This window comes from Serinus canaria, chromosome 5 (genome assembly GCF_022539315.1).
Source record: "Serinus canaria isolate serCan28SL12 chromosome 5, serCan2020, whole genome shotgun sequence".
Taxonomy (NCBI): Eukaryota; Metazoa; Chordata; class Aves; order Passeriformes; family Fringillidae; genus Serinus; species Serinus canaria.
In genome coordinates, this window is record NC_066319.1 from 30,940,754 (window position 1) to 30,961,755 (window position 21,002).

Sequence of the window (21,002 nt, forward strand, 5' to 3'; positions counted from 1 at the left end):
ATGTCACCTTGGAAGAGGTTACTATGGCTACTGCATGAGAAGTGTGGTAAATACTGAGCTGCACCAGGAGTTCTGAGCACTGCTGCTATACAGCTCATGGGCTGAGCCTATCCTTCCCCAACACCTAAGCTCAGTCAAATGTTGAGAGCTTCAGCTAATTAGGAGGAAGACTGCAGAGAGTCAACTGTGGTCTGTTTAGAGGTAATACGTGGTTGGTCAGTTTCAGTGCAGTGAATTTGGAATGAGGCTATGTGCTTTCATTGTGAAGGAAGGAAAGTACACTGATTTCAACAGTTGTCTAATTAAAGGGTAACCTGGTAAAAGGATTGCTCACTATATATTCTATTATGAAGGAAGTGGCCATTTTTAATTTATGGTGAATTGGAGGTTCCCAAGTAACAATTAATTAATTCGATACAGTAAGAAAAGCTTGGATGTTGTAGACTAGTAAAACTATGGATATTAATATAAATTTGAATCACATTAAGCAATTGATCTTTTTTTTAAGTTAAAAAAGTTCAGGTGCAGTATTCCAAAGCCAGACTGATATAAGATTTCACCAGCTTCTCCTTTCATTCTACTGGTGCTATGCTTGTATAATTAGTTATCTATGTTGTATGAGTAACTAATGCAACAAGAGTAACTTTTAAAATATACTCTTACTAATGAAATTCTAATATCCTCATTCACTAATGAAAGTGGAAGAGCACTCTCTTGGGAATTTGATATAGTCTAAACATGTACAGCTCCTGAGTTCTTCAAGGTTTCAAAATGCTCCACTGTTACTAACGAACTATAGGAATGGAATTAATTATGTTTTGGAGCTTATCTTTGAAGAACTTTCTACAAGTGCTTTTATTTGCTTTGTTTGGTTTTTTTTTTTTTTTTTTTTAATTGAAGCCAGTTTTCTCTGGTCTCATCAGCATTACCAACCCACCAGAAGTCACAACCAAAACTTCCAGACTAAAGCAACATATTAAACTATCCCCTATCCTTTCCCATATCTCCCTTTCCTCCAAGCTGAATAAGGAGTTGTTGTGCCTTCTGAACTCATACTACTAAGGTCCCTCATGTGTAAGGTGAGCATCTTAAAGGTAACCATCAGTGTGGAATAGAGGAGGGAAGACCCTAAAGGAGAGGAAATATTCCTCAGTTTTATAGAATTCTGGCTTGGGATTTTCAGCAATGTGTGCACCTAAATGACACTACGTCTGAAAGGTCTCTATCATAATTCCAATTGTTAAAATGTACTTACAGATAGTTTGCCAAGTTATGTTCTTGCAAAGTATGTGTTTCAAAGCCATGTGGAGTTGTGTCAAAGTAGTCATTGCCGATTCCACAAATAAAGCATTTGGTCTGAAAGCAAAAGTTGTGGTTACAGATGAATTTTAACTCAAGAACACTAATTGGTGACAATATAGGGGAACAAGAGCAATGAAAAATGTAATGTGCTTCTTACCTCCATGTCTTCCCTCACTTGTTCTTGCTGGTCTCTTAATTCACCAAAAGCATCAATAATCAGACCTGTTTCAAATAGAAAAGTAGCAACACTTCAGTACTTAGCAATATTCATATTGCAAGTAATGTCAGTCCTCCAGTGTCTAGAGTTTAGTGTACTTATATATACAGGCACAGTCTTAGGATTGTGCTTTTTTGTGCTTTATTATTAATAAATAATGTTATTTATTAATATATTATATTAACAATATTATTATTTAATAGTTCATTTAACCCTACACAAATTCATCTTGTTCCCATAAGCAAACTCATTTTGTTCCCATAAATGAAAATAATTTTCATTCTCCTCATTAAACTCTTATATCCCAAGTATTTTTCAACATAGACAACTCTGCTCCCACAGCCCACCTTGGGCAGTTAGTGAGTCTGCTTCACATTTGAAGCATTACTCCTCCACTTTCAATGTTTTAAGAAAAGAATTGGATCACTTTGGAGACTCTGACATTTGTAACTTTTTCTCAGTATAGATGTGCTATTTTTCTTTTTACCACCAGGTTGCCATAAAACAGTGTGGTTTTTTCCTAACAGCCTTAGAAGAATTTATGCAATGAGTGTTGAATGCTGCCCATACCAAAGAGGGGTCATGTTTGCTGTAAATCACAATTGCAAACCAATTGAAACTGCAAGTCAGCCTCTAAAGAAAGGAGGAAATGGCTATGTGGCCATGGTGACTTTCTCCATGTCATTTACCCTTTCCAACTGCAAAGTCTCCATTCCCCAGTCAGCTGTGGTGATTCCAGGCTAAAAGTGAGAGGAATGTCTTCAGCAAGGCTCTCCCAAGTTTAAGTGCTTAATATAGGAGAACAGCGATCCTGCACAAGGTTCATCATTGCTGGATAGTTACAAATGTGTTCATAAAGACTGCAACCCACGTAAGTTCTATTCCTTCTGCTTTGACTTTGTGTAGTATTTGGGAAAAGGCATATTATGTATGAATTGATATGAAATTATTACTTTCAGAATTAATGTTTTTATAAACTCAGGAATAAGTCTTTACAGCAATACTGCTAAATTTACCTCAAACATAAATGTGGTTTCAATGATGAATTAATTTGGAACAATGTCTACTAAGGTAAGGGATGGTACCTTGAATAATGGCCAGTAGGATAACAATGACAAAGAAGAAAAATGTGATGTCAAAGACAATTCGGTACATTTCATAAGGGTCTCCAGCAGGATCCTCAATTTCATCTCCAATGCCACCACCAGCTCTTACACCCACATACATGTGGAACAGGTAACACTAAAAAAGAGAGAGGAAAATGACAGATACACTTACCATTAACTATTCTTTTGGTTTTTTTTTTCTTGTTTTTCAAATTATACTGCTAATTCTCTTGACAATTTAAGTAACAAACAAATAGTAACAAGAACACATAATATCATTGATCATGTATCAAACACATGCACCAAAAATCTGTTACTGTCTTAACTAATGTGATTCCACCTTCAGGCACACGTACTAAGAGGGGGAGTCAGCATCAGCTGTTACCTGCTCCTCACTCACTGGGTCTTATTTCAGACTGAGATTATTCTGGGGTTATTTTTCTTGTATTTGTTACTGTATTCAGCTATATTCTACTCCTTATAGTGATTTCTTTCTCTGAGTAAGAAGAGGACATCTTTTAAAGTCTTGCAGTGAAGTTCAGAAATGTGGAAAATATTGCCATAAAATAAAGAGTGGGATGTTCACAACAAGTAGATCTAGCTGTTTGTTAGTTACTAGATAAATTAATTTTGCAATACTAGATATCTGATTTATTATATTGTAAATTAGTTGTGATCTGTGAAACAACCTGCATTCAGTTCAATGCAGAAGAAATCATTTTACAAAAGTATTCTCATATTTTTGAAGGTATAAATCTTAATCAAAAAAATCTTTAATAATCTGCATATTTAAGGTCTGTTAGTACTTTTGAATGGAATCTTCTGCCAGAGTGATAAACTACTGATGTTCCTGTATGATTGGCTGCAGAATCTTGTAAACCACCTTCAGCTACACAGTGTGGGTTAAAACCAATATCAATCTCTAACCACAGCCAGTTTTCTGAAGTCACACTAGACATCAGGGTGTTAAATAATGAGTATTAAACCTGGCATTAACAAACACTAAACAGAACAATGCATCCTATTTTATAATGCTATTTTACTGATGGCATAAGATCCTAGTACTAGTTTAATAATACTTAAAAGTGCAGCTTAGAATTGATTTACCTCACTTGATAGAGTGGTTTAAAATGTATAGTTTTATTATTCTAATTATTCCTACACCTATTTATGACCAAACCATCGTATTCAGCTCACAAAGTTTGGGCAGGTTTCATAATTTCCACAATTTGCTTGTCTAACCTGCACTGAATGCTAAAAAGAAAGTTCAAGAATAGGGAGGATCATTCTGTGAAGTCTATGATAAACTTCTGTTCTGAGGTATTTTAGTCTATCTCTGGTGTTAAACACAGGGCAGAGAGTTTGTTCCTTGGGAGACATTGGCTGGCCCCATACTCAGAATATTACATTTTTAATACCTGAATTTGTGTTTTCTGTATACAGTAAGAAAATCAAATACTCTACATACATTATTATATATCTGTACAGTATGTGCTATTTTGACAGAAATAACATTCAGTGGCAATGGGTAGAAATCACATTATAAGTTGGTATATTAAGATAATCATAATAAGTTGTCATTTTTGCTTTCTAACCCTTGTCTTCTTTCTTCATGACTAAATTACTAATTGTAATTTTGGCGTAGGCTTTTATAACTAATGCTAATAACATCCCATAATTCATATAACCTAAATAAGGACAGGAAGAGCTTGCACACTTGCAAACATGGGGAACAAATGGGGTTTCTTTGTTGTGACAACACAGCTGCTTTTTGAAGCTCTGACCAGTTTGTCAAAAAATTCCTTTTTTACTTTGAGGGTTTGCCATCCTCAGCTGTAAAAGCATTGTGGCACATCATAAACCACAGTTTTTAGGAGACAAATTCAGAATGTCTTCCTATGTGTCATCTATTTGCTGTTGAGTTTAGACCACTGGAGAATGCAGAGGGAATTTCAAGACTATTCGTATTTCCAAAATGACGTGTATCGAGAAGAAGAACCCAATGGATTTAACAACAAACACATCCCTCCTTAATCATCATTCTGTCTAAAGTATCCATTTGAAAACTCAGGATGATATTTGAGGCACATGGTGATGTTTTAGTTACCGTCATCATGTCGTCACACTTCATGTCTGGTTCATCTTCATCTTCACTTTTGTTGTAGAATTTGCGGAAGAAGTTGAAAGCCACCACAGTGTAAAGGTACACTACTACAGCCAGGAGTCCCACAGTAAGCACAAGCTGCGTGTGGAGACATAACATGAAAATAAGTTTCAATATCATTTTGTCAGAAGAGACATGCCTGCTTGGTGCATTGCCTTAAATAGTGAAAATTAGTCATTTTCTACCTTTCCCAATAAGGAAACTAAAGACAGCAGTTTAGACTAAAGACTTAGATGTCTTTAGTAAAGACTTTGATGTGTGTATCACCAAAGCATTTTTTTACACTCTTTAGTTCAAAAGTTTCATTGTAGTAACTTGAAACGCTGGATATACAATAAAAATAAAACCCTTTAGATAATTTGACAATTTCGGCTGGGACTTATTAGGACCTATAAAGACTTATAATAGTCTGTTTTCTCTTCCAAAGCTGTTTAGCAAAGCCATTGCTAAAATGGAGAGAAAATTTTTTAGATAAGAGTAATTTCCAGGTCCTGCCTGTAAGGAAATAAAATCATTAGGTGAAAAAGTTTAGCAGTTAATGAGACTAGATTATACTGTCTGTTGAAGTTGGTGTTAGAAGATACAGCTCTGGAGAGGAGTTTACTCAAAGCTACATTTTTTAAAAAATGCAACAACCAGTATTTACACTTTTAAAAGAAACATAAGAATATTGAAGGACAATCTGATCAATTATCGCTATGCAGATCTGTCAGCATTCTCCCAAAGTGAACATTTCAATGCAGAAATCTGCAGCTGTCTTCAGTGTTCTTATTTACTCGCCAAAAAAGCAACAGGATTAGAAAAATTATTCATTGCTTGTTAAGAATGTAAAAGCCACAGTCTTGAGTTCAAACAGTTTTGTCAACTCTGCTCAGTTTTGACTACTACATTTTTAAAAAATTCATAAGGAAGATACATAAGTCATTACAATCATTAAACCTAATATGAAATTGGTCATCCTGCAGTAAAATGAACAGTATAAAATCTGAGATTTCATTTGTTTGTGTGATGATAACACGTCATCACCTTGTGGGTATATTTTTATGCCTCTTCCAAAACATCATGTGGTATAAAATGTTTTGACAAATCTAGCAGGGCATAGGTGTGGGCTTAGAATATATGTTACTGCATTTGAGAAGGAATGGAATGTATATATTTGAAATGATATTTTGGGGAATTAAGATTTCTTAAATGTGAGTTTAAAAGTAACTGTAAAGCTTGCTTTTTGTTGTTATGCTAACTAGGAACATGGATTCTTTGGAGATCAGTGCATGATTCCCTGCAAAATTTTAACAATTAGTTTTAGAATTACACTTTATTAACCTGATTTTTGCATGACAAAGGGCCACAATGCAGAATGCCCACACTTTAAGCACATTCTTATTAGCCAGGTATTGAAATCTCGGTGCCCAGATCATTATTACTGCTGTAGCTAAGGAGGGATTGTGTGTTCTTAATATTTATCACCAATCAGCTCATCATTAAGAAAATAGAATGAACTGGTTAGGAAGTAATTCTTATATTATTCTAAATTGATATGTTTTCTGTTGTGTACAACACTTTATCTGTCATCCCTTTGTGGGTATAGATTGTTTTAATTTCATAGGTTTTAGCATGCATTAAGTGTGCAGCAGAAGATGTGATAAATCCTATCATGATATAATTAATTGCATTTTGATATTTCCTTTACAACAAGTTTTTTCCAGTACTTTTACAAAGTGTATTTATTTTCAAGTCTTTTCATGTAGCACTCACCTGCTTGCCATTGTGAGTGACTGAAGACAAAATAGTTCTCAATGTCTTAAAACCCATAGCAATATCCAGCAGATGAGCAGCAAAGAAGAAGTTGTTGTAGTGCCCAAGGATAGACATAGTTGTGTACCAAGCTAAGTATAAAAATGACTGCAGAGAAAGGGAAAAGTGGCAGAGGGTTAACAGGTGCTGATGTACATTATTAGATCCAGAACACAGCATTTTGGAGTCATTCAAGCTGTTGTAGCAGCACACTTTGGCTATGAAGGGATTAAACAGCTGAAACTTCACCCAGCTTTTGAAAATTTTCACTGATGGGGGGGGACGTCACCCTGCTTTTGCTGTTGAAATATGCTGAGACCAGCCTCACTCACCAACCCCAAAAATAGACATCACAGGGATGTGAAAAACCTGTGTATCCTGACAGCAGCTGGCACTGGCAGGGATGGGGAAGGCAGGTGTTTGCTGATAGAGCAACCAATGATTGGTAGTACTAATAACTTATTTTAAGATGAATGGTGCTCTGCTGAGCTAATATGACTAGCCTGGGAACGTGTGAATTCCACTCAATCACTTTATGTTGTAAAAAGTCCGTCCCACTTTTTAATGGCTGGGATTTCTAGCAGTCCCAGGGGTGTGTGTAGTTTTTTTACTGTAATGGGAATGCTCCTCAAGGTTTTTTCCTTGAGGCTGAGCCAAAGAGGTTTTTCACTGATATGGGCAAGTAACATGGCAATAATTATTGAACGACCTTTTAAACCATTAATTTAATAAATAATGTATTATAATAGCAGTTATAACCATCTATAATGTGCCGTATATAATTCTGAGTAAAACATCCTTTACTCTAATCACAAGACAGAAAAAAATATTTTAGAATGGTTCTGTAATGCAATATTATTTGTGTTTGTTTGTTGAAAATAAAAGCAGATGGCAGAGGACATACATGTTTAGAGTAAATCAAAGCACATTCATCTAGGCTAACATACTCACATTATCAGTGAAAACAACTCCGAGCTTCCAAATGTGGTACTTTGTATCAATGGAGCTTAGCCTAAGAAAAAAAAAAAATTGAAATGCATAAATGTCAAAAAATAAATATTGAATTCTGTATTTATAAACAGCAAACTAGTTGTGGCACTTCACTTTTTTTGCTGAAGGTGGTGATATAGATTAATTGTTCATTTTTTGAGTGATCCAGGTACTTCATTCTTCAGAGTATTCATTAATTCTGAGCACGATAAAGAGTTTCTAAACCAACAAAACTGATGTAAAAATTTCAGGAAGAATGATACTTCCATATTCAAGACCTAAAAACTTAAGATCTCTGCCAAAAGTAGTGAAATGTGGAGCGCAGATTGCTTCAATTGAGGAGGTAAGTGTTCCCTCTAGTGTAAAATATTCTCAGAATAACTAAGAGAAAAGGTAATACCTTCTACAATAGGCTAAATATCTTATCAGCCATTGGATGGCATGCAAAGGGAAATCTTTCTTGTGTATCTTACACATTGAGAAAACCAGCTCTTGTCGGAGCATAATCACTTGGGACTGGGACACATTCAGGCTCTCATCTTGACTAAGTCAGGAAAACATCTCTGAATCTGAACTAGACACCTGTTATCTAAGTGTTATCAATTTTTCAGACCACTGGTTTATAAACTTTATTGTAAGACCTTATGAATGCTGCATTACTTATTGTTTAAAAATGAAAGAGTGGACAACTATATCAGTCAGCATAAATTCGCTGATTATTTTTCTTACATTTATAACACAACTGTGTTTTAAAACAAACAAAAAGCCATTTTATTTTACTTCCACACTAGAAAGCCTCATCCATTCTAATTTTCCATGTTGAGGAAAACATCACAACAGTTTCAAAATTAAATCCACTTTTGTCTTTGATGATGAAGTTACTCCAACACATAATTTGTCTGTGAAACTCAGAAGTCCTACCATGACACAAGAGAGGCCTCTTCTGGTTCGCTCTCTTCCACTGGACTAAAATCAAGGGCACTTTTGTCCAAACCCAGAAGTTCTGCAATGCGCTCTGCTCCATATAAATCTCCGTACTTGTTAATAACCTAGAAAGGGAAAAAAGGAAGCTTTTTCTCACAGAAACTCCTCAGTGACATTCACCTACTCTAGACCAGTAGTTTTCAGGAATTAAAAAAGAAGTCCTTCACAATTAACACTACTAGAACAGTAAGAACTCCCAGGAAACCAGGGGAGCATAAAAACGAAAAATAGAAGCATTAAAGGCTATTATCTGAAAGCTTATGTATAATTTTCTGTCATTTAAGCTGGCATGTTTTTCTTTTTTTAGGGCAATGAGGGGGCTTTGTATCCTAAAGATGACAATGATTGCAAATTAGACCTGCTGGCTGACTGGCAGCACAAAGTTATTTCAAATGTCTGAGTCTAGGAAGGAAACCACAGCCTTCTGTCTTCCTCCCTCCTCCCACCTACACCACAGCTGCCTTTTCACTGAGACATTTAACACAACAACGACTTCCATAAAACAAATTCCAGTTATTTGTTATTTCTGTATTTATGTGTACAGAAGCATATGGATATCCAAATTAATCAAATAGTAGATTATTGCTCTGGGAAGCATAATAGAAATATAAAAAGCCTACCTTCCGTTTCACAAATTTGTCCCAGTAATTGTTAGGGAAGGACCTACATAGACAAGGCAGAGATATTTCAAGTTATTTAACTTGTTAGGGAAAGGAAAAAAAACCAATGAAAAAAGAGAAAATGCCATGTTCTTGATCATTGCAATTTTTTTTCACTCACTGCACTTCAAATTAGGTGAATGATTTCTTTTCAGGGGGACAACAGCTGTTATTGATCATAATTTGCTGCAATATAATCTTCCCCCTGCAGACCCCCTTTGTTTTTCCCATTCACAAATATGACTGGCTACAAAAGGTCAGCAGGCTAAATACTATTGCCTGATAAGCTTAACAATTCCATAGAAGCAGGTTAGTCACTGTAGTATCATTCATGTACTAAATAAATACTTTATCACCCCGAGCCATAAAAATCAGACCAGACAATGATTTTCAGAGAAAAATAAGAGAATCTTAAAGGGTAAATCATTTTTTAGTTAGCTGGATTACATTTCAAACAGAGGCTGAATGCTTGAGAACCAGTCGATGGTTTGCCAAAAGAATTTATAAAAATCTTTAACTTGCCAAGAAAATTCAAGATCATTTTCCAATATATAGCAAATATATATATATATATATATATATATATATATATATATATATATATATATATATATATATCAGTATCCTGGAGCTGCTCATTCTAATGATCTTACTGTCTATTATACCTGTTTTGAGGAATGCCAGTTAGCAGGAAACACTACAAAATTTAAGATTTTTCTCTCTTTGTTTCCTGGAAATAACACTGAGTTGAGAAAATATGCAGGAATGCAAAAGAGAAAAATAACTGCTTAAACTAAAGGACAGTGTTGGTAAAATAAAGTAAATGCTAGCACAAGAAAAATGAGATTGCACAACAATGTTCTGCTGGGATGTAAGGCAAACTTCCCAATGACTATGCTCCAACTTTTACCTTTCTGAATTGGGATTCTGAATTAAATTAATCCAAATAAAGGCAAATGCTTCTAGTGACTCAAATGGATGGTACATTCTAGTCCAATGCTCTGTATTATTTTTTTGCTTGATTTCTCAGGATTTTAAGCAAAATATGTCATAGTGTAGCCAGCTTGTGTCTGTCTCTTTTACAAAAAACTCCAATAATTTGTCAGGGTACATCTTTCACACTTTTAATTACTTTTTCCCATTATAGAAAGCACATTTCAGTTTATACAGAGCACTGGGTACCCTCAGTGTGATTATTCTGATCAAACAGTACTTGCACTAAACCTCAAGACTCAGTTAACGTTAGAGGGAAGGATTAGCCTGCTTAAATTAGTCTTAATCTTTTGTTTAACTTCAGTAGGCAGTGCAACATGCTGAGAACAGACTGTACAGCATGTCACTAGCAGTAAGTTGACAATGTATTTCATTAATTCATGCTTCTGTTTGCTGAAGATTAACTTACTGGGTATCTAGATGGGTTGCTATCAATAGTGAAACAAACTGGTTGGAAAATAAGCAAACTCTCCAGTTTCCCAATTAGCTTTGGTTGTAACTTTAATAATATGTGCTAGTCCACATTGCTAAATGAAATTAAGAAAAATTCTTAAAACTTAGGTGTAGGAAAACAAAGCATTCAAGAATTTCCAGTATTTTAGAAATTCTAATCATGGAAGCATAGATGGAAGGGACCTTAAAGATCATCTAGTTCCAACTCCCTGCCAGGAGCAGGGCCAGTTTCCTCTAGGCCAGGTTGCTCCAAGCCCCATCCAGCCTGGCCTTGAACACTTCCAGGGCTGGGGCATCCACAGCTTCTCTGGGCAACCTGTTTAAGTACCTCACTGTTGTAGTAAAGAACTTGTTCCTAACAGCTAATCTAAACCTACCAGTAAATTCTGAAAAGCAGCCTGTAGTCAAGGCATTTTTTCTGTGGGAAGAGAGCTGACTTGCTGTGTTTGTCTGTGCCAGTCCTACAAACTGCTGCAGCATACTGAGACTCTTAGAATCAGTGTATGACTACTACAGTATTTGCTAATGCCTACAACTTCACTGATATTCCTTTCAGACCTACTCAAATTCTAGGAATGCTATTTTGCACTAGATTTACTCCTCTTGTCACTCCTCCTGTCACTCCTCTTGTACAAATTTCTTTGTCAAGGAATGGGAAAGAAAGGGAGGAGAATATGTACACTGTACAAGTGAAATAGTCACTGGAAAGGATGTAAGTTATATTTTTAAAAACTTTTTCTTTAAAACTTTCTCAATGGAGACTAATATGTGAAATGTCTTGGAGAGACATTTTGAGGTAAAATACCGAATCCTTGCAAACCCTAGAAAATGAAAAGGAAGTGGGATATATGTATTATCATTGTATTTATTAAATAAACAGATAATACAGGATTTCACGTTAGAATCTACTACTGTAGCATCTAATATAAGGGGCTAAATGCCTTTCTTTTAAATTAACTAAGTGACAGGTGTACAGCAAAGCTTCTAGATCAGTGGCTAAATGAGCTATAATATTATAAGCAGTTTACTTAGGGTCTAGTTTTACTTACGGAGTATTTATAACAAGGCGATCCCATTGTCCTTTAATATCATCCTCAGTTGGTTGTTCAGTTATGTACAGTCCATCAAATTCCAGCTTTCTAGCCACCTCCTTTTCTCTCTTGAATACAACCAGAGGGACCTGTGAAAGTGACGGTGGCCATCTTTGTAATGGTTTATGTATTTTTGGTTCTTTGTAACACAAAAATGTGAGACCAAACACTACACTAGACTCTCCCACGCTAGGCAGGTCAGTGCCCAGGCAGCCTCACAATGGCCACCTTGGTAGTCAAGCCCCAAACCTCCCCCACACACCACTTTTTATTGCTGAGCATGATGTTGGATGCCGTGGAATATCCCTCTGGTTGGTTGGCTCAGCTGTCCTGGATGGGACCCATCACAACAAACCTGCTGAGGGATGCACAGAGTGGGTAAAGCAAAGACAGAGCCCTCCCACTTTGCAAACACTGTCCAGCAGTAACCAAATGTGGCTGTGTTACTGGCACAATTTTAACACAAATCTAAAACACACACACACACTGCTAGGAAGAAAGTGAGCTCCATTTCTGGTGGCCAGAATATGGGAGGAAAATATCTACCTATTGAGCAGTGAGAATTTGTAGATAGCTAGGTACAAATAGCTATTTCAGTATTAGCACCACCAACCACCTTGGACATGGCCAATGTTTAACAGATTAGCAGTAAGATTAAGAACTTGCCTTTAGGCAGTAATATCCAATCACACAGACAAAGGAGATGACAGTATGAATAACTGCCAGTGCTCTGAGAGCAGGTGCCATGTAGCCAGTGCTTTCTTCTAAAACAAAAAACACCATGCCCTCCTCTTCCTCCTCTTCAGCAAAGGAGTTCCAGAGATTAGAGTCTTCCTCTACTTCATCAAGTGGCTCTTCTGTCACCTGAGAGAAATTCAAGCACATTGAAAACAAGATAAACTTAAAAGCTTTTCCTTTAATGACAAATAATGTTTTCAAAGCCTGCTCAAAAAAAGATGATAGATCATTAGCTTTAAACATTCATCATTTGCACAGCATAAGTCTCCACATCATGTCATGTCACTAAAAAGAAAATCTGGAAAAAGCAAATACAGGCAGTTTACAAATCTCTCTGACAATGCCATAGTAAAACTAAAACATGAAAAAGTTATGCAAAAACTATTTCATAGAAGAAGTGAGGAATTATAGGGTTATTTATTATGACTGAATTCAGGGGTTTTTATGTAATCTACATGGTTCCTGATTGCTTGAGTCTAAAAAGAAGCAATATTTTCATATAATTTTCATAAAATCAACAACGTACACGCTGTCCATAACTTTTTATTTCATGACTCAGTTTAGAGCTTACAAATTATGTACAGTATTTCATCAGCTGACATACTGCCCTAAATTCTTCCAATATCTTTAAAAATCTGCCCTTTAAAATGAAATCCCTATGGGTGCATTTTCGACAGCTTTATCTGAGAGCTAAAGTCCTGTTCAGTCCTGTTTGACTCCCACTGACCCTTTCTTATGTATGACAGATGGACTTGCACTGATAGACACTAACTTTTGTCCTTGCTCTTCAGCAGAATGGGTTGTCACCCCCCAGACTCAAAGAAAAGCAGAAGAGAATGGGGAGAAAAGGACACTGGCATAGACAAAAGCGGAATTCTATTTGTATATTTGAAGTCCATGTTCTCTAACCCTGTGGGAGGGAGGGAGGGAAGGAGGGAGGGAAGGAGGGAGGGAAGGAGGGAAGGAGGGAAGGAGGGAAGGAGGGAAGGAGGGAAGGAAGGAAGGAAGGAAGGAAGGAAGGAAGGAAGGAAGGAAGGAAGAGGAAGGAAGGAAGGAAGGAAGGAAGGAAGGAAGGAAGGAAGGAAGGAAGGAAGGAAGGAAGGAAGGAAGGAAGGACGGAAGGAAGGAAGGAAGGAAGGAAGGAAGGAAGGAAGGAAGGAAGGAAGGAAAAAGAAAAGAAAAGAAAAGGAAGGAAAGGAAGTTTTTGGTTTAAGTAAAAGAATATGTAATAGAATATGTAATGTTGGAAGACACAAGGTTTATCAGCTTATTACAGCTTTCATTCTATATCTATGAGGGGGAAATCAAACGGTCTAGATTTCAGGATATAGATAAATCAGAACTCTTCCAAATTTCAGTGTGGAAAGGGGAAAAAAATGAGGCTTTTATGGATGGGAATTCTCTTCACTGAATTTCAATTTCATTTTTTCATTTCAAGGCTGTGAAAATTCATAAAAGAAATTGGTGGAGGCTGCTGAGGATGTTCTACTTTGTATCATCGGGTGCTATACACCAGAACCTGAAACAACTCTAGATTCAGGTGAACCTCTAAGATTAAGGTTAAACGATGAATGCATAGCCTTCTTCATCAGTGAGCTAGACAAAAAAAACTGTAGCCTAGTACAAGAAAAAGAAGTTACTGAGAATAAGCAGATTAACTGAAGTCTATTAATATCTTGAGAACAAATTAAAGAAAAATATTTCAACAGTTTTGACATTTGAATTATTTTAGTCGATTTCAATTTTCCCAGAACAAGATCAACAGTCCAAACAATAACAGACTTGAGTGATTAAATGAAAATGTGCCTAGAAACTCAACTATAAAGGAGAAATTAAATAAATCTCTTTTCATTCAGCCTGAATAAAATAAAAAACCAAATAGTACAAACATTACATTATTATTGTATCTTCTGGTACTAACAAAAATATTCAAAGAACAATGTTACCTTACCTTGTAAAACAGAAGAATAAAATTGATGGCAAATGCAACAAATAGAGCAAGAAACCTTAAGTTGTAAAAATTTCTTGCCAAGTAATGCTGAAAGTAAAAAATAAAAAGTAATTAAAGGTAGCCCATGAATAATATCAAAAGAAGAAAAATAGCAAGATTTTTAAAATAGTAAATACATAAGTGTTTCCTTCATACACCACTTATTATAAGCAAGAGCATTTCTTGGCAACCTATTCCACTTTTTCATTAAAAATGGAATTTAAATAATGGCCTTAAAATTAGAATTCAGAGAAGACTGGAACAGAAAGAAGTGTGGAAAGATATGTTAGAATACTCTAAAAAAACTACTTGAGAGTTTTCAGAGAACTTAACATTTAGTGGTTTTAAGAACAAAGAAAAATACAAAGTAGAGTGAAAGATTCTAGAAGTTAGATTATGGAAAATAGGGAGCTCCTAAAAAGAAGCTCAAGGGGCTAATCTGTCCTGTTACAAATTGAACACTTAATTATATAACTTTAAAAATTATTATAAAATCACAACACACTGACTACTACAGCAAATCATCTGAACACTCATACCAAATTTTTCCTTTATGATGACATTTCTCTCTTAATTGTCAAAAAAAGGGTTACGTAAATAAAAATTCAATGATTTAAGAATTTAAGACAAACTTACAAGCATTTTTATCTGATAAATTTCCAAAGCTTTGAAGAAGTTAGCCATAACAGCCTCTGGTTTCTCAATTTTTTGACCATGCCTTCTCTTCTTTTTCTTCATTTTCCCCTCTTCTAGCTGCTCAGATTGTACTTCCTTTGCTTTATCTTGTTTCTCACCATCTTCCATGCTAGAAGAAAGGTTAACTAAACAAAAATATCTAGCCAAATGTAGATGCATTCATTTCAAATGAATTTGACTTCATATAGTTTGCCTTTAAAATTTAGTTTTTATACTGTATGTAGCATTAGAGGAATTTAGTTACTAACAAAAAACCCCCAAAACCTGGGTTTCCATATGTGTGACATAATGTTGAGCCATCAATATGATTGTCTTAAAGTACAGACCCTGATGACATGCTTAAAAAATTCACTTTGGCAGGTAAGAGGAGAAAGATAAATGACCCTGAAGTAAATATTTTAAACATGAAGCAAAATGAAAAAAAAAATATGTTTAGCTTTTGAATCTGTAAGAATCTCTAGGGCACTTTTTGTGTGTCTGAACAAAATATTTTAATCTGTTACTACAATGTGGCTGCAAGTCCAGGCAGACAGGATGCTCCCTAACAGTGAGATGCTGCTAAAGCAAGGTAAGTATTTTAAATATTGTTTGGACAGTCATATAGATGATGAGTGGACAAAAGAATGTATCTGCTGTCAAGATTTGATAAAACAGCAATAAATAAAAATAGTTGGGTTGGTAAAATCTTGTGTTTTAATGATGCAATGAAGATTCCATGAAAATTGTAGTGGGTAGTAGGGAAAGCAGAAAGCCTAATAAGTTGCAGAGGTTTTTAAGACTGGCGCTCATTTTTACAGGAAGTTATGGGAATTTTCAAAAAGACAATGGCCACAGATCTATGCATGCATAATTGTCAAGGGCCACAAAAATCAGATTGCCATTGTGTTTTCTAGTGACATGGTCTGCCATCTTTTAGTATATTTACAAAACACTTAGTATGTACCCCTTAGTATATTTTCAAAATAATGATGAGACAAAGTACATAAAGTTATTTAAATACTGAGCATTTCTTGCATTATTTTTGGTCAAATTATTTAGCATTAGGGAGTACCAATGAGTTAAACAAGAATTTTGTAAAATTAACTTACTCAGCCTTCTCAGCTTCTGCTTTTCTTTGGGTTCCAGCTTCTTTTGCAATTTCAGATATCTGCAAAAAGTATTTTAACTGTCAAATTTGATCCATTCAAATAAAATTATGGTAACTTTAGTTATTGTCTTCTAAGAAACAAACAAAATAATTAATAATATTCTTATAGCATTTTGCACTTTTAGATTGTTTGATTTTTAAAGATAGGGAGCTCAGGCCTTCAACAGTGAAAAAGGCAGAATTTTTTCTGTATAGTGTTATCAATACTCTAACTAGTCCAGTCGACTGAACAACTTAATTATACACAGTGATCAGGCAAATTATGCAATAAGCTGAGGATGAATGTAACTACATTCAGATCATATCCTGATACTAAGGCCACCCACAGAGACTCAGTGGAGTTACTGAGTGGAACTAGAAACAATATATTCATGTTATCATCAAAAATCTGAAAAACATCTATGTAACTATCAGATATTACAAAACTCAATTACTTGGCTGTGATCAACTAATGCAACTGAAAACAGACAAATACTTAAACAACTTCTGCTTACACAATGTTTTCTTCAAGCTCTCTATCTTATCTGGGCTGATGGTTCATTAAACCTTTATTGGCACACCACACAACCCTGTTAAGTGTTGTGTTTACAGCTTTCCCTTGAGATAAGGAAAAACCAATGCATAATTTTACAGATGGCTAACTGCAGCAAGGAACCTGGGGCCTGGACATCACACACCTTTAGGCTTGGTGTTACAAGATCAAAGCAAACTCATTTCAAATGCAGTTTGAGTATCTAAGCTTCAGTGGAAGTCCAAGAGATGTAGGACCTGACTCAGAAAGAAATCTAAAGGGCTGAAATTTGTCTCCATTCCCTTTTGCAAAAACCTGTCCTAACTCTTAATCCTCTTCTGTATTCTCTTGAAGTGCTTAGGCAGCAGTTTTCTCTTGGTCCTACATTTCCAGTTAGCACATATATACACTTATCTAAAGTTTCTGCCACTACTTATCTGGGTGCCTACCACTCACAAGTATGTGGGGAAAGGATATAGGAAGGAATATATTAAGTTGATCTTCCCTTGTGTATCTCACATATTGTCTGTGGAACTTCACCTAGTAAACAATGCAGGTGTAACTTTCACAAAGAAACTCCCCTAAGATCTCTTGCTGGTGGAGGGTAATTGAGAGATCATTTGATGATGCCTGGTTCTTCTAAGGGATGGAGTGCTAGAATAATGAATAGATCTCTATTCATTTTATCCATATAAGCTCTCTCAATTTTCTCTTTCCCAGGCACAAGAATCTTAACTTACAGAATCCCATATATAAGATTTCCATATCTAGCTTTAACAGCTCACTGATCTTCACTGAATCCTTTCCAGTTGTGTCACACTCTTTTTGAACTGAGGGAACCTGGTCTTCAAGACACAGATAAACTAAGATTCATGGAGCATAATAATGTGGGGGCTTCCTCTCTTCCTTTCTCAGCAATTCAGAATTTCAGTTTGCTTGACTGACATCATTGTTGAACTGATAATGTTGTACAACTCAGGAATATTCCCAAGATTTCATACTCGAACTGTAACAATGCGATCAAAATGAAGCACGTTACAGATCAAATTATAATTTTACTCCTCTATTCATCACTTTCCTGACTTTTATCTGTTATTTTAAGGTATCTTCACAGTTAGCTCTTGATTTTATTTCTGCTAATAATTAGATTTATCAGCAAACTGTTGTGTCACTAGTACTCTCCTAATTTGTGAACCCACATAACTCTCAGATTCCTGTACAGCCTTACAGTAAAAGCAAACTCCTGAAAGGCTCCATCATATATGCTTCCATAGGTTATTTTTTAGTTTCTCTGGCTGTATGATAAATGTCACTGACTTTATCAGTACACTTTTCCAGTATATAGACCTGATTTTCTATTTCTATCCATTGGTGTGAATTTCATCATTGCAGATGCCTAAGAAAGACATAGTGATTTCTTGAAGGGAATTTTTGATTCTTATACTGCTGTTTCTGCCTTTAGCTCCACTTATTCTTTATATCCACTCCTCTAATGAGATTATGTGAGCATTTATAAACACAATGTGAAATGAGTAGCAATTCTTGTAATACAGAATTTGTGCAAACATTGCTTTGGTAAGTTTCACTAGATAACATATCAATGGTAAAAGCTGGATAAATTGCATAACTGACTTCCCATTAATGACTCAAACTGTCTGCAAAATTACAGAGCATTTTCATCAGTAGTATCAAACACATCTGTAATAAATGTATAAATCAAAGTAAAGCAAAGCATATTCTAAAGTGTTTATTCAGATCTGAATTAAAATACTTACTGCAACATTTGAAGAAAATGCTAATGTGTTTACTTATACCTGCCAAGATTCTTGTGTTAAAAGTTATTTTTAAATACCAACCACATTATATTTATGCTAAATGAGACAGGATTTTAACAGAGTATCATTTTTAAGTCCACACATAAAAATGATTGAATAAATGAACAAGAAAAACAAATGCAAAAAATTTAGTTCCCTTTAGGCAAGAACTAGAATCTGGAGAAAAACATACAAATTAAGAGAAAACAATGCACTTAGAAGTTGCACAGTTTAGATTTATCTTGAAGATATCTAGAAAGTATATCATAAAGAGGTGGCTTAATGATGAGAGAAAAGATGTTTTGGAATAACAAATAGAAACAAACCTGAGATGTACAGTGAAACACAGTGCCTTCCAAATATGATAAATAAATTGGTTTTGACATTTAGTTCTATGCATTTTTACACAGAAGAATATTCTCTTTAGTCCAGCTGAGTGGAACAAAATGTACTGTTTATAAACCAGAATAAGAGTAAAGAATAATTACATGATAAACATTAAACTAACAATAAATTCAAGTAAATATATCTCAAATAATAGGGAAAAAGGATACTATATTGCATGTAAAGCATATAGAAGAAAGATATTAATGATAAGGCATTATTATGGAGATAATAAGTTGTAAAAGTACTTGAGGTATGCTGTCAAAAAATGGGGCATGCAGAATAAACAAGACCATAAATCGTTTAAAGCTAAAACTGTAACTAGAAATTTGCTAGCAGTTTATGTTTTGAATAAAGTCTAAATGAATAGTAACAATTCACTGCACTGAAATCTAAACACTGGGCTGAAATTTCCTGTTGGCTTTTAAATGTGTAGAGATTACAAAGTAAGTTATTGCTGACAATATATATTAATCAGTTAAATATAAAATAAATATGTTATTAATATTCAGGTTTTTATTATTATTTTTGTAGTTAAAATTGTTGTATTATCTTAAAAGAAATACAACATCTCTTTAATTTACCTGTAATCTTTTTTTCTTATGAACTGTGTTTTCCAAAGGTGTCTGGATCTCAGTACCAAGGATTTCTGCAATATCTCCAAGTCCAGCATCATGACCATGTTTTGATCCTTCTTTCTTTGTAGGAATGCCAAAAATATCTGCGATTATGTCAGCTTCTCCCTTTTCACTCTTCACAAACTCCCCAAGTTCAGCTCTTATGCCATGCTCAGCACCTTCAGCTTTTTCTGCTTCCATAACATCATCATGGATTCCAAACTGTGTTGGATCAGGCATATCCCCTAATATTTTTGTAACTTTTATGTTTTTGGCTCCTTCAACCAGGCCACCCCCAAATACAGTGCTCCAAAGAATCTGGAATATCCCCCACACTATAGAAAAGAACATTTGGAATGTCCCTACAAATAGGATCCAGAAAAAGGAGAAAAACACTTTCACCATCTCTTTTATTGTCATCTTTTTAACTTTCCTATATTGTTTCCTAAGGTTCTTCACAGTGACCATTTTCAAAAAGTTGGCAACATTCTTCTTCACTGCAACACAGGCCACTGCAAAAGCTGAAGCAGGTTCCAGGGACTTTTCTTCTTCCTCATCATCTCCAATATCCACTACATAAGCAGGCTCTGCCTCTTCCTCCTCCTCAGGCCTCTCAGAGGAATCTGTTTCAGAGATCTGGGATGCTAACTGCATTTCAAAAATTGTGTCTTCACAGAAATTCACAAAGAGCTCCATTTTTTCTTGCTCTCCACCTTCGTTTACAACATCAAATATGAACTGTCTTTTAGATTCCTTCACCTGTGGCTTCTCCCACTGCATTCTACTGGATTCACTGATTTCAAAGTAAACTCTTTCTATTTTCTTGGCCCCACCCATTATTTCAATACGGCCAAGGTATGGTTCAAAGTAATTAAGAACACTTTCTGCAGGCTCAAGTAAGCTCTGAAGGCGTGGGTCATTAGGCATGTGCTCTGAAAGGTTTGTGAGCAGTACTACTACATTAAATCCAATGTCTTTGGCTGGTTCGTGGAATCTTTCCACAAAGTCAACATAGTTGAACATATCATTTTCATCAGCTTCTGTACAGGACAGCAGGAATTCAATCTCTGACTGTATGTATTGCTTTTGAGCCTCCATGGCTTTCTGAAATTCCTTCTTGGAAATGATTCCTTTACCATCTGGGTCATACTCTTTGAAAGCATCTGAATTAGTCAGATCTTTTAACTTCAGGAACATGTCAAAGAACTTCAAAATCATTTCTACATTGCTAGATGATTCTACAAGGGTGTCCACCATTTGTTTTCCAATAGTTCCATTTACAACGTTACCTAAGTAGTGTGTTACAATAGAAAGTTATTTGACAGCTACAATTTAATTACCGACATTTCATA

At 35.3% G+C, this 21,002-nt stretch overlaps 1 protein-coding gene across 1 annotated transcript in view; it reads right to left on the reverse strand.

Annotated features, from left to right (window-relative positions):
• Positions 1-863: 863 nt before the first annotated feature.
• The window catches only part of RYR3 (ryanodine receptor 3), a 192,448-nt gene continuing 172,309 nt past the window's right edge, over positions 864-21,002 (reverse strand). The window contains 14 exon segments of the mRNA XM_050974944.1: positions 864-1,356; positions 1,460-1,524; positions 2,605-2,761; positions 4,733-4,867; positions 6,545-6,691; positions 7,535-7,595; positions 8,495-8,622; positions 9,178-9,220; positions 11,712-11,842; positions 12,420-12,617; positions 14,443-14,529; positions 15,118-15,286; positions 16,266-16,324; positions 19,618-20,939. Coding sequence (XP_050830901.1) covers positions 1,252-1,356; positions 1,460-1,524; positions 2,605-2,761; positions 4,733-4,867; positions 6,545-6,691; positions 7,535-7,595; positions 8,495-8,622; positions 9,178-9,220; positions 11,712-11,842; positions 12,420-12,617; positions 14,443-14,529; positions 15,118-15,286; positions 16,266-16,324; positions 19,618-20,939 — 2,807 coding nt within the window. The 3' untranslated portion in view covers positions 864-1,251.